The 14,948-nt window shown below is 34.0% G+C and overlaps 1 protein-coding gene across 6 annotated transcripts in view; it reads right to left on the reverse strand.

Annotated features, from left to right (window-relative positions):
* STXBP4 (syntaxin binding protein 4) overlaps positions 1-14,948 on the reverse strand; it is a 137,600-nt gene that overhangs the window by 85,412 nt on the left and 37,240 nt on the right. For all 6 annotated transcript variants that reach the window (XM_037491920.2, XM_054688983.1, XM_054688982.1 and 3 more), the window contains 3 exons: positions 13,997-14,088; positions 8,803-8,892; positions 5,709-5,774 (listed from right to left, as the gene is read on the reverse strand). In XM_037491920.2, coding sequence (XP_037347817.1) covers positions 5,709-5,774; positions 8,803-8,892; positions 13,997-14,088 — 248 coding nt within the window. The remainder of the gene's footprint in view (positions 1-5,708; positions 5,775-8,802; positions 8,893-13,996; positions 14,089-14,948) is intronic.

Genomic DNA, 14,948 nt, shown 5'->3' on the forward strand with positions numbered 1-14,948 from the left:
GATGTCTCATTTCAAGAACCACATCTGGAGTCACAAAGTCCATCTGTTCTTCACTGGTGTTATCAATTTTTAGCACTAGTTAAGAGGTTGTTTGATTTTACTACCATAAAATTACTATTTTTCACTTGCAAGAAATAAGCAGTTTATAGAGAGCCACTTTAAAAATGTGTAAGTATGCAAATGATCAATTCTTCATTAAAATTTCCCCCAGATTTAGCATCTTATGATTCTAATTTGAGTCAGTCTTTACTAAAATAGATGCAAAATGCTGATTTCCCAAATCTGGCAACCTCTCCGTAGCTTCCAGTCAACACTCAGCAGTCTATAATAAGCAAGAGTCTTCCTTTCTCCCTTTTAATTAACTAATTAATAAATTATACTATTTATTTATTGTATGAACTCATGAATTATGACTTTTTTAGGCCTGTAATTCTTTACTGTATTTAGTTATTTTGGCGCTCAAGTGTTTTCAGATTTGGCCAGAGGGAGCCCCTTCAAACTGGTTCCTTGCGACATACACCAGTCATTTCAAGCACCTCTTTATTTTCTGGCATATGATGTTCCAGACTAATCTTACACTCACTTTCTCCAAGTCCTGAAGTCAGTAAATTCTACAAGAAATCTAGGCTCCTTTTAGTAACTGGACACTTAGATATGCTACTGGTATGCCTGTTTCTTGGCTCTTTCAGCTGAAAACTGGATCTATAGATATACATATATACACATACATGTGTGCACATGCACAAACATATTTTAGAATGTTCACATTAGACCTCCAATCCCAGGCTGTCCCACAGGATTTTTTCTTTACTTTTTCATTGAGATTCTGGCTTTCAACAACAATCAACACATTTGCCCAGACCTATAAAATATCCTATAGTAGTTTCAGAATTGCTTTGATCATAACTCTGTAACAACCACAAAGCAAATACTAAAAAGGACTCAGGACTTGTCTCCAGTTCTTTTCCACTGTATTCCAAATTGTCAACACTCAACACAAATATGATCGTAAGTTACTTCGATGGGTTCTTTCCTTTTTTTCACCTTTAGTGTGATTATGGCATTCACTTGAAATACAAATAGTTTCATTTGTTTTAGTCTGCTTTTACTTTATTTTCCCTTTCCTATCTTTGATTTCTTTACATATCTTGTGAATGTGTAGAATGTGAACATTACCCAAAAGTAAAAATTACATTCAACAGTGTTCTTAGACGGGTGTCACTCCCTCCTGTATCTTACCCACCCACATTGTAGATAACCTAGATCACTGCTTGGTAGTTTAACCCTCTTTTGGTTTCTTTTGTAAAGATAAACTGATTTATATTTTCTCTTATTTATAAAAGAAAGCATTCTCCCTTCCTCTCTATTTCTCTCCCCCTCTCCACCTCTACCTATCTATCTATTTATCTTTATCTATCTGCCTTAGTACCTTGCTTTTTTAACTTGATAATAACTCCTGGAAATCACTGCATAGTACTTAGTAGATACTGTTCTTAGTCTTTCATGCAGTGATATACACTCTATGTATGTACCATAGTATATTCAATCAATTACCTACGTTGAGAGATTAAAGTAGGTCACAATATTTTCTAATTACAAATGACAATGCAATAACTACTATGCATATATATTATAATATTATTGGACATATGCCTTCAGGGTAGATTATTGGAAGTGAGATTGTCAGGCTGATGGGTAAACACATACATAGATTTGTTAGAAATGCCAAATTTCCTATCATAGGGGTGTACCATTTTACATTCTCACCAGCAATGTACCAGAATGTTTTAAAACAGTCCTGCCAGCAATGTACTATCAAGCCTTTGAATTTTTGTTAATCTGACGGGTGAGAAATTAACATAGTTTTTTTTAATGAGCTTTGATGAGGAAAAATTTACCTATAATAAAATTTACTGATGTTAGGTATACACTTTGATAACTTTGCTTAACCTATGGTTACAAAAGTTTCTTCTAAAAATTAATAGTTTTAGTCCTTATGTTTAGATATATAAGCTATTTAGTTAGATTTTGAGAATGATATGAGCTAGGGGTTGAGATTAATTTTTTCTCACACAATTATTTTCTGTTTTAGTTCCATGTTTTGTGACAAACTTCTTTTCTCAATTGACTTGTCTGTGAGCCATTTTCATTTTATTTATTTTATTTTTTTAAAGATTTATTCATTTATTTATTTATTTATACAAGCACTGGGTACAGTCAGAAGTGCGGGAGGGTGAGAGAACTCACCAGAGTCAGAGTGGGGAGCAGAACAGGCGGACTGACGAAAGACATTGCTGAGGGGAGTAGTGGGCGCGGCAGAAGAGGTCTGCACGCCATGTGGGACCTTCACCGGCAGGCGGCCGGAGATCGAACCAGCGCTGCAGAGGCTGTGGGCAGCTTCGCAGCCCAGCGTTCAACCACTGCGCCACTGGGGAGGCCCTGTGAACCATTTCCAAATATCAAGTGACTGCAAAAGAGTCAATTTCCCCTGTTGTTGAATTGCTGTTAGCTCCAGGCTAAAGGCCTAAAATAGGAAATTTAGTTCATAGTTCACCTCCTCCAAGACGAACAGTTTGTCTGGTTGTCCTCCCCAGTTCCTTCAGCAGATGCTTATTGTAGAATGTGCTGGTTTTTGAGCTGACTTATGCCATCCATCAGTTTCCTACTGTATCATACTAGAAGGTTGAAGTCCTATCTCAGTGTAGATTTAATTGGTATTTCTCTTATTATGAGAAAGAATATTTTTAATTGTTTAAGGGCCATTTTCATCTTTTTTTTTCCTGAGTTCTGCACATTAACTTTATACATTGCTAGCTTGGGAATTAAGTTAGCTGTATCACTGATTCTCCAAGGTTTTCTGGATGACTATTATGTCATTTGGCATGCAGAAACAGTCTTATTTTTTCTTCTCCATTTCATATGTCCCAAGCTGCTTGCTTGTCTATTTACATTTTCTTTTTTTTGTGCTATTTTTCTCAGGTTTAAGCATCAAATGTTATACTTGCTTCAAGAAAAGAGTTTAGAATTTTTCTCTTATTTTTTTTTATATTCTGAAGCCTTTTATGTAGCATTGGGTTTGATTGTCAAAGATTTGGTTAAATTTCCCTGTGAAACCATCTGGCCTGGTCCTTTTCTGTAGGGTAGTTTCTAGGTAACTTTACTTCTTCTATGGAAATTGGTCTGTTGAACTTTTGGTCAGGCTATATTTTGCTAAGAGTTAATAGATGTGTTAACACCATTCATGTTAATTAAGATGACTTATGTTTGGCCTCAATTCTGTCAAATTGTCTTTTTTTGGAATTATTATTTTTTTAAAAGATTTATTTATTTATGCATACAAGAACTGGGATACAGGTCAGAGGTGGAAGGGTGAGAGGATTCACCATAGACAGAGTGGGGGAAAGAACAGGCGGATTGACTGAAGTACACTGCTAAGGGGAGCTGCAGGCAAGTCAGGAGAAGTCTGCTGCGCCATGTGGGTAGCTCCCTGGGCAGGGATCGAACTCGTGCTGCAGTAGCTGCGGACGGCTGCCGTCAGTGGCTGTGGACAGCTTCATAGGTTGCATCTTAACCCCTGGTACCACCAGGGAGGCCCTTTTTTTGGAATTATTGTGCACATTCTCTTTATTGTGTGTGCCCTCTTTGCTCTAAAATTTTTTGTTTTGGTATTTAAGAAGGTCTGTATTGGGGCCTCGCTGACTCTTGACAAATTATTCCAGTCATGAAACATATCCTCTACTAGATTCCGCAGGAATACTACCTATATACACTATTCCCTAAATTCTGGCATATTCCAAGTCACTTTTCTATGGCCTTGATATTTGAGAGTTAGTTTGGTTCTATACAATATTCTTGATTTACATTTTCTGTTAATTTCTTGAAAATGTCTCTCCACTATTGCAGTACTTTGCATGTTGTGTGGGAAGGTTAATGATGGTCTAATTCTACTTCCTTATAAGCTGTTAGATCTTTTCATTTGGAAGTTCTGTACATTCTTTTCTCTGTCTTTGAAGTCTAATAGTTTCACTTGGAAATGCCTTAGAGTTGACCTAGCTAAGTCAAATTTCTCTACTCCCCAATTATAAATTCAGGTCTCTTATTGTATCTGAAAGTTTTTCTTGGATTACAGTTTAAAATGTTAGTGCTATTCAGATGTTTGGATTTAATTCTTTAAGAACCTCATTTACTTCTTTACTTTATTCTCATTTTTCTGGTTTTCTTCAATGATTCTTCTTTTGAGTAATTTCTTCCTTGGGTAGCTTGTCCATTTCCAATATAATGCTGTCTTCTATTTCTTTCCTAAGCTTTATGAACTCTCATTTTATTTCTTCCTGATTTTTTTTTTGTCAATTTCTATGCTAAGTTTTAAAATTTCTGATGTGAGATTTTTTTTTTCTTAGTACCAAAATGCTTGTGAATATTTGAGTTTACAGTGTTATGTTACAGTTTACTTCAGCTTTGTAGTTGAATTGTTTTGGGAAGTTTTCATAAGGAGGAGGGCCTTAATTCATACTGACTGATTTTTACCGTTGTTTTATATTGTTGGAAACAGATTCCTTTCCCCCTACTTCTTTCTCTTTCATAGACAAGTTCTTAATTCAACAGCACCCTCTTCTGTGCAACATCTATTATGGATCAGGTTTTGATGGTCAAGGGGCAGGGTAAATGGAGAGAATTGGTATTTCTTGTTTCTCTTTCATTTCTGCAAGATCCTTAATTTTCCTCTCTTATTTCCTTTTTCCCCTTCTGGGCCTGTCTCCAAAGGATATCAGTCCTCTACTTGGTTCTTCCCCAGAAGCAATGATTCTATAAGGTTGCCTCTTGTGCTATACACACTTTCAAGTGCTGAGAACCACTGAATCCTAACCTGTGCTCAGTATTTTGGCATTAACTGTTGCATTTTCTCTTTCTGGGTGATTTTATTTCTACTTTATCTAATTGCTCTGTTTATTCCTAGTCTTTTAAGCCTCATTTCCCCTCTGTTCTACTGTATCCAGGTTTCAGTGGCAGGCAAGCTGCCGGACGTCGCTGGGGTTTTTGTAGTCTGTTTAACATGTACTCTGAAGGTTGTAGTGTTCTCTGTTCATGTTGTAGGAATGGATCCTATAAGCCTTTATTTGTTCTTACTTGCTGACTTTATGTTTTCTGGGGGATTTTATGGGGAGAGTCAAAATCTGTAGATTGCCATTGATACCTAGCAATGTTGTCTTAACTTTCTATTCATTTGCTATTTGTAAAACTATTTTATGATAATGTAATCATATCTGTTTTGTTGTAAGCTCCCTGAAATTTTTGAACACTGATGCAGAGTGAAAAAGTATTCTGCACTGAGGGTTTTTTGTTTTTGCAGGTTTGTGTTTTCCTTCAGTAAAATGTGTTATGAGTAAGAGAAGGAAAAGAGAAAAGGACAAGGGAAGGTGAAGAAAAAAGAAAAAATATAGAACAGCAATGAAACTGATCATTTCATTTCAGTCCATGGATGGATCTCTGGTTTTGAAAGCAATTTTGAAGAGTAGTTTTAGTATCTGAGCAATAGTAGCAGGACTTCAACACAGATACAGCCTCTAAGTGTGATTGCTTTTAAGATACAGACATCTTATACTATTATATACATTGGTAAGCTCTGGGATATTATAAAGCATCCTTGCTTTATATCATATCTGTTTACACATGCACACGGAACACATGTATACCACACATGCACTTACTTGTTTCACAATCTGGAGTTCTTCTGTTAATTGTTTCCTTTGCCTTTCTGATTCAAACAATTTTTCCTGTATTTAAAAATCACTGAGTTAGTAAATTGCTATGAGGGTATCAATGGATAACTTTTTAGTGTTTTATTTCAAATTCCCCAAACATCCAAGTGCTGCAATCTGAAAATGTAGTCCCAGTTACTTTTCTGGCTTTCTACATGCCATTTAGAAGTAATTAGTTATTTCCTATATAAGTGTGATAGAAATATATTTCCTATTTCTGTTTCACAAGTTAGCCATTTTGTAAAATCTCAAAATCTGATGACCAAAAGTGAACCAGGAACAACATGTATAAATACTAACTGAATTTTTGGTAATACTTATCATCACCAAAGAACTTAGAAATTGAAAAGCATCATTTACATGGTAAATTTTGGGATATTATAAAGCATCCTTGCTTTATATTTTATGAAAGTATATACTTCCAAGTGAGAAATAAAGGTCTCTTACTGTACTAAACATGAAACATACCATTGGGTTAACTATTATCTTCCTAACTTAGCTGACTCTTAGAAGATTATCTATAAAAATGAAGATATGGCTGGTATAACCAAAATATGAATTAATTATTAAGGTAGAAAAATAATTTTCACACAAATCAAATATTATCATCTTTGAACTTAAAATTAAGATAAAGATATGCCTTAAAATGTTCAATTTTTTAAGTATTTCATAAATAAATCCACATTTATTGCTCAAATTAGAAATACTAAGAGTAATTTAATAACCATTATACTATAGACAAGCCTAGGAATTGCTCGAAGATTAAGTGGAACAGTATATATTCAGGGCAACATTGCAATGCTATAAGAAGCAATCTGCTTTCTGGTATATTTCAGATCATTCTGTCTGAGAAATGAAATGAGGGTGATGAAGATGAATATAATATAGCAATCTAATGAATCTTCCATAGACCAGGAGTGAAGTGCACTGGCTCCCCTGCTTTCATGCTCAGCAAATCACCTTCACTCTTTGTGTCCTAGATTTTTACATCTGTGAGTGGAAAATACATCTATTTTATTTCTGCTTTGCAAACAACAGCATTGTAAATTCTGCAGAAAGGCTTCAGGTTAAACAAAGCCTACTGCACTTTTAAAAATCATTCTTGCAAAATAAAAATTAGTCATTGGCATCAAGTTTTTATTTGTCCCTCATGTTTGACAGGAAGAATAGAGATATCACAGAATATAACAGGAAGAGATGAGAAACTATCTACATAGTCTATGAATTTTATTTAACAACCTCTATTATTTTTCTTTGTGTGTATAATACAAATGGAAATTTATTCAATTTGAACTATTACAATTGTACAATTGATCAAAGATATAACTACAAAGCTATTTATGGTGGAACTATTTTTAATAATGAGAAATGGCAATAGCCTAAATATCCATCAATAGGGAACTGGCCAAATAACCTAGGATTTGACAAGTCTATATATATTAACCTGAAAAGTAGCTTCATCCATAATACTAACTAGAGAAAAAGAGGCAAGCTGTAAAAAAATGGGCAACATATGAAGGAATTTATGTAAAAGTTAAAATACATACTTATTTATATATATATATTTAGGAAAATATGACTGGGTACAAAAGAAACTGAGAGAATAAACAAGATATATTTAATAGCTTCCTCAAGAGTTTAGATTTAAAAACTAAGGTGGTAAGGAAATTTCATTCTTTATTACAAAGATATTCCTTTAATAAAAAATAAACAATAGAATTTCATTTAAGTAAATAATTAAAAATAATTTAGAAATATCTTCCCATGGTGAATTAATGATAAATCAAGCAGGTAAGTTGCTCTTCTTGAAGATTTAGAAAATATAAAGGATTTCTGTAAAAATAAGGATATCATTTAAATTTGATATTTTACTAAAAAAAAGAGAATATATAAAGAAAATCAAAATCTTAAGGTACATTTGGGATAGATTGTGTGCTTTTTCTTCCCTTAAGTCACACTGCCTTAATTCTAAATTATGTTAGCAAAACAAGATGTCCCTGAAGCATAAACATGAATGTGGGAGAAATGTATTTCCCAATGAACAGCTGAAGATCCAAAATTGTCATAGTTTTCTTTGTTGGCTCCCCACCCAATCTTTCTTGGCTTCCCATCCTTGCCACAAATGTGAAAAGAAGAAAAAAAGGTGACAAGTAGCCAGAGATCAGAAGATATGTACAAAACCTACTACCTGCAATAAATCTTACCTGAATAATGCAAACATAAACAATAAGTGTGTGGACTAAAAAATTAACTTTCTGAATGTGAACTAAAGAAATAAATTTCAGGGCCTCCCTCATGGCATAGGGGTAAGTCTCAGAGCTATAAAGATATAGTAAGCCATTGCAGCATGAGCTCGATCCCTGGCCAGCGAGCTAACCAACGAAGCTTAGCAGACCTCTCCTGTCTCGCCTGCTGCTCCCCTCAGCAGTGTATTTCAGTAGTTCTGCCTCTTCTGCTCCCCACTCTGTCTCTGGTGAATCCTCTCATCCCCTGCACCTCTTGCCTAGACCCCAGTTCTTATATGCAAAAATAAATAAAAATAATTTTTTAAAAAAATTTTAAAAAGAAGTAAATTTCAAACAATTCTTATATTAATAACCAATAACAATTGCTATCAATATTAAATTGCTTGATGGCATATTCTTTAGTTAAAAATAAAACTAAGCTCTACTACTTCAGAACTCAACACAAGATCATTTTCTTTTGTCTCCTTTTTCTTTTTTTAATTTTTCTTTGAAAGATTTATTTATTTATTTATACAAGCACTGGGTACAGTCAGAAGTGCGGGAGGGTGAGCGAATTCACTAGAGCCAGAGCGGGGAGCAGAACAGGCAGACTGACGAAGTACACTGCTGAGGGGAGCAGCGGGCATGGCAGAAGACGTCTGTCGCACCATGTGGGACCCTCGCCGGTGGCCGGGGATCAAACAGGTGCTGCAGAGGCTGCGGGCAGCTTTGCAGCCCAGCACTCAACCACTGTGCCACCGGGGAGACCCTGTTCCTTTTTTCTAAAGAAAACGTAAGGGAATTAAATTGGAAGTTACCTTAAGTCTATTCACTTCTTCCAGTGCATCATTTCTTTCACGCTTAAGTCTTTCCATTTCATCTGCTTCTAAAGAATCACAGTGAAGGAGCTGTCAACATTAAAATACAAAAGTTATGCATTAGATACTAATTATAAGAAGGAACATAAAAATTCTTTTTGATGAGTCTTAGGCTTATGCATTCTATTAATAAATATTTTGGAATCAGATGATTTCACTTAAGCTTAACTTTATGCTACTGTTTCTTAAAACAGAATTTAGATTTTTATGAAGTATATATTCTCTGTTGTCATCTTTATGATTCTTATTTGAACAATGTAATTTTCCTAAAAAGTCTAAATACCAATACTGTTTATAATGTCAAAAAAGACTTTATGGGGAACACAATAGCCTATGGTGGGTACTTTGGTGGTGGGTGCACTATGGTATTAACACCTTAAGGGGAGGATCCTGTACTCCTAAAATACAAAAATGTAAACCTATATTGCCTCAATTTAAGAGAAAGACTTCCTTAGAGTTATGAACATAGTCTATTCCATAAAGACATCCACTTCAAATACATGGTTTCTAAGGTTAATAAAATACTGGACATTATCAACCAAGATAGTTTACATGAACCCAATAAATTCTATTAATCAATTATGTGTCTTCTTTTACCTAAACAATGTAATATAACAGTCAAGTGGCTTAAAAAGATTCCTGCATAGAACTGTGATTGAAAATAATTTTAGCAATTCATGTGCATGTGAACAACTACAGAATAGCAAAAATGACAACTTTTTTTTTACTTCTACATGATTTCTTTTAACTACAAGGTAAAAAACAATGACAAACTTATCAGAGGTAAAAATCCAAGTTCTAATTATAGTCATCTTCTATTAATATTTAAAAGTTATAACAGAATTTTTAAATAAGGCAATATAATTTAAAGGATTAAGTGGAGAATGTGATAGCTGTAAATTTGGGCTTAAAAGAGTACTTCAGTTAGGAAAAGTGATTCAGAGTAGGAAAACAATACAAATTATTAATAATATCAATCATTTATTAGTAACTTGTGCATTTACAGTGCTAAGAAATATATATGTATGGATATATGCAATATTATATTGTTACTATAATCTTTTACAGATGAGAAAATGAGCTCAAAATATTAGTAATTTGCCTAAGGTTTCATAGCTAATAAACGGGCACTCTTACCACAATTTACTTTTGATATAGCCATTCAATTGTGTTTAAGTTGTTAAAATGCTGGGGGGTAATTGATTTAACAAGAACCCAAATGTGGACAGCCTGTATTAGGGGATTTACAACATTTAGTCCGTGATCTTAAGATAATCCATTCATGATACTTGATCACTATGGTAAACTCTTCATCTGATGAGCTGATGTTTATCATATTCTAAGTGCAGGCACCAACCTTGCCTTTTCTGTGTGTAACCTGGTACCAAGGTATAACCTGTGCAGCAGCTGTAGCAGTGATTAGAGTTATAGTGAGTTAATTATATATTTTTGGTTATAAATAGTGAGATAATTATATATCTTTGGTTCTAAAATTTATATATTTTGGTGTGCCATTTTTCTCCAAAACCAAATGATGTTTGTCATCTAAACCAAAATAGCACTGATATATACTGATTCAGCAATTCCCCATGAAATTAGATTAAAGGATGAGCAAAAGAAGCTAGTTACAAAGGAGTACATGCTCATGTTTTACGATTCTAATTATTATAATGTTCAAGAACAGGCAAAAGTAATCTATGCCAATAGCAATAAGAACAGTGTGAAGGGGGACAGGATGGCTGGCTGGGAAGTTGGCAGGAAAGAAGCTTTTGAGTGAGATCACACCTGAAAGTTGTACAATTGGATTTTTCTATTTTACTGTGTCCATTACACCTCAATAAAATTATTTTTAAAATATATTAAGGAAAAAAGAAGCCATCTCTAACAGTCAAAAAGAGGAAACACAAAAGTAAAAGACAACCATTCCTAACAAATGGATTATAAATTCTGACTCTGTTGTTTGTAACAATGAGAAAGTTCAAGGGATAACCACAGTGGAATTCCCCCACCCTAGTAGTGTGTCAGCTTTCTCAACAACAGATCAGTTGATATACTTCAAAAGAAGCAATTCTGGCTTTTAACTAAAAAAAATTAAGAATTACACCACAAAATAGAGTTTTACTTGTTTTTGATGAGCTGCTAGACAAGCAGTGATTTTTATAGTGTCTTTCAAACTGTGGTATATGACCTGTTAGTAAATTATAAGACCAATTTTTAATATATATATGTGTGTGAAATAAAATGTATTCTAACTGTGGATTCAAGTGAACAAAAAGGACAGCCAACACTTTACAAGGATATCTTCTGTGTGTTGACAAGCACAATACAACAAAGGAAACCTTATAAACTGATCTAATGCTTACTGCACAACATTTTGATATGAAGTCACAAACAGGAAGGAAATTACTGGCATACAGAGGACCTTGCACAATTGCCATTAGCACTCTGGTCTTACTATCAAAGTATCACAGACTGAATACATTCTTATGCCCTAAAATCGTATTGGTAAGGAGGAACTAAATTACTATTTTGAAGCAGGCTATTTCTTTGCAGCTAGGAAGAAAAGTTTTGCACGTTCATACAAAGCACTCTCAATCACCCACTTCACTTATGTTGTAAACCACCTAACCACCATTGTCTTTCCTCATCAAAAGAGGGTATGATAGGAATTGTTTGGCAGTAAGAAAACAATGTTTAGTTGTCAAAATTAGGTAGATAAAAACATAGCATCCAGGGCCTCCCCGTTGGCGCAGCAGATTGAGCGCAACACTGTGAAGCTGTCTGCAGCATCTGCAGCATGGGTTCGATTCCGGCAGGCCAGGGAGAAACCCACATAGCAAGGTAAACCTCTCCTGTCTTGCCCGCTGCGCCCCTCAACAGTGTTTTCCATCAGTCTGCCTGTTCTGCTCCCTGCTCTGTCTCTAGTGAATCCTCTTACCCTCCTGCACTTCTGACATGTACCCCAGTTCTTGTATAAATAAATAAATAAATCTTAAAAAAAACAAAAACATAGCATCTGAATGAACAGTAGGAAAAAAACATGGTCTTACAGTTTCAGTTTTTCTACCCTAAATGCTACAGAATTAGCTCTAATAAATCTGTGCCTCGATTCTAGGAAAATGGGTGATCTCCTGAGAGTTTCTAAACAATTAAGTCTTTGGGTGATTGGACAACATGCTTAGTAGTACAAGAGACTGTTCATTACATTAAACAAAATTATATGAGATATTGCCATCTATGAAATAAAAATCAATTTCACCAAAAATAAAAATTAAATACTGGGGGAATAAAACGCTCCATATTAATTTTTAATAAATTTGATATCTTAATGAAAGGAAGACAAACATTAATAAAATGATTCAAGAAAAGGACAAGAATTTGAACAATCTTAGAAGACTTTAAAAGTAAAAATTTCTCTTCTGAAACAAAATTTGGAGGAACCGAAGTTTCTGTTATTTAAACTCTCCCAGAAAATAAAAATGGTATAAAACTTTATTTTTCAGTAAGATAATACTAGCTATAAGAAAATTAAATGTAAAGTGATTCAAATATCATGGAAATTTCTTTCTTGCTCACTTTTGCTGCTCCTCTTCAAAAATACTAAGAAAAGGTTAAAATTCATGAGAGAGAAAATATATAATTAATTTTAAATGTTTATCCAAGGGAAATTGCAAAACAACTGGAAGAAGAAAATTCAGCAAGATGGTTTCACATAAAAGAACCATTCAAAAGTTAGTATCTTTCTAATCATCAGAAAACTTAACACAGTGGGTCTCCCCGTGGCACAGCAGTTGTGCGCTGGGCTGCGAAGCTGCCCGCAGCCTCTACAGCACCAGTTCAATCCCCGGCCACCAGCGAGGGTCCCACATGGCGTGCAGATCTCTCCTGCCATGCCCACTGCTCCCCTCAGCAGTGTACTTCGTCAGTCTGCCTGTTCTGCTCCCTGCTCTGGCTCTGGTGAATTTTCTCACCCTCCCGTGCTTCTGACTGTACCCAGTACTTGTATAAATAAATAAATCTTTAAAAAAAAAAAGAAAACTTAACACTGAAAAAAAAAATGTCATTACCAATAGCATCACAAACTATAATTATTCAGATTCAACAAAAAATATTCAAGATATAATTTTCTCTCCCTAAAACATTAGCAAAACCCAGAATGAGTGGAGGAAAAAAATCATGTTAATTGTTTCCCAATTCATCCTCTAAGTTCAATGCAATTCCAATGAAAAAAAGTCCCAACTGAATTTTTATTACTATGGAAAATGATTATAAAAAGTGAAAATAAATCCAAGGATTTAACCTACCAGATAACAAAGAATCTATTAACTATAAAGCCAGAATAATTAAAATAGCATTGTACTGGCAGAGAGACCTGTATAACTAGGCAGAAGTTAGTATACAACAATGTTGGTATTTCAAGTTAGTGGCAAAAATGGAGAAGATGGTCATTAAATAAATGATAATAAAACAAAGGCAAGTGGTTATCCATTTGGGTAGACAGGAATAAGTTTAGAGTGAATTAAATACACAAATTATATGTAATAGAGGGAAGCTTTCCTTAATACAATATTTTTAAATGACAAAGACTGAAAGATATGTCAATATAAATATTAACATTCTGTAGAAGAAGTGATTACAAAATTAACAAGACTTCACAAATCCATTTTATATAAAGCACACAAACAGGTAAAACAATTCTGTGTTAGAAGGCAAATGAGTAGTTAACTTGATTGGGGGAAGAGAGAGCATTAATGACTGGAAAGAAACAAAGGGTAGGAAAGCATCAATGTTCTAGTAATTCTTTAATGACATCTCCTGACCTGGATGCTGATTACATGAGGATAGTTGAGGCTGTAAAATTTCAGTGGGTTTTACAATTAGTATAGAAGTACTGTTATGGGGTGTACAGCATGAGGGGTTGGGAGTAACATGAGGGGACAGTGAGAAAGGAGGAGATAGAAGATCAAGATGAAATTTTATAATTGATTTTAGATTAACTTATTTTACATATTTATTTAAAGAACATGCATTACTTGCATAATTTCTAAAAAATAACGAAAAACTTACATATCATACAACATTCAAGATTTACGATACAAATGTTATCAACGCATGTCTATAACATGTACTCTACCTGCGAATCTAAAAGGTTGGAAATTTCATGTGCGCCAACATTTACTTCATCCAACTGTAAGCAAAACAAGTTCCTGGCAACCTGGACAAAATCTAAATGGAACACATACCAGTCAGAAGACAGCTTAATCTCATTTAAATATTACTTTTTCTATATGAAGTTGATATTATATGTTATAATTGATGCTTCAAATTTAACATGCTTAAATAAGTTACCTTAAAATGGTGTGATAAATATAAGTTCAAATAAGAAGTAGAGAGAAATTGCTTTAACTTACTTCAGTAAATTTTACCAGTTAATAAATCAGTTAAGATGATAATAAAGCAAATACATATCACAATCAGATCTATTCCTCTAACTCATTATGAGTAAAATTTTTCCTAAAACGTGACTATTATGATACACCTTTTCTAGCAGGAAGAACCCAATGTTTAATAATAATAATAACAATAATAACAACAATAATTATAATACTACCAGCAGTTAATACTCATGTAACAGCCTGTGCAAGTACTTTCACCTCACAATTTTGGGAGGTAGGGCCTCTAGTCCTCTCTATTTTACAGACTGCAGATAGGGCAAGTGAACTACCTTTAGCATCTGGGCTGTATACCTGCCTCAACACACTAAGTCAATTACTTTCCCCTGTACTTTCTGTCCTTATATGTTGTGGTTTTAGTTACACATGCATTTGTGTTTCTGGTTCTCATTATTTTGGGAAGATTTCCAAAAGAAGAGGGGAGCAAATTTATATTTTCCATCACTTCAAAACCAAAAAGTGATTTTAGTTTTTTAGCAATAAAGATATTTTAAAATGACATAATGTTGTATTTATAATATAAGGAAAAATACTTAACACTGTCAAAGATACAAAAAAGCTATTATATTCACACATTACAAGACACAGAACAAACATGTTTAAAATGTCTCTGGAAAACAACTTATCAATATA

The sequence above is a fragment of the Talpa occidentalis genome, unplaced genomic scaffold (assembly GCF_014898055.3).
Source record: "Talpa occidentalis isolate TD23 unplaced genomic scaffold, MPIMG_talOcc4v2.1 talOcc4.7, whole genome shotgun sequence".
Taxonomy (NCBI): Eukaryota; Metazoa; Chordata; class Mammalia; order Eulipotyphla; family Talpidae; genus Talpa; species Talpa occidentalis.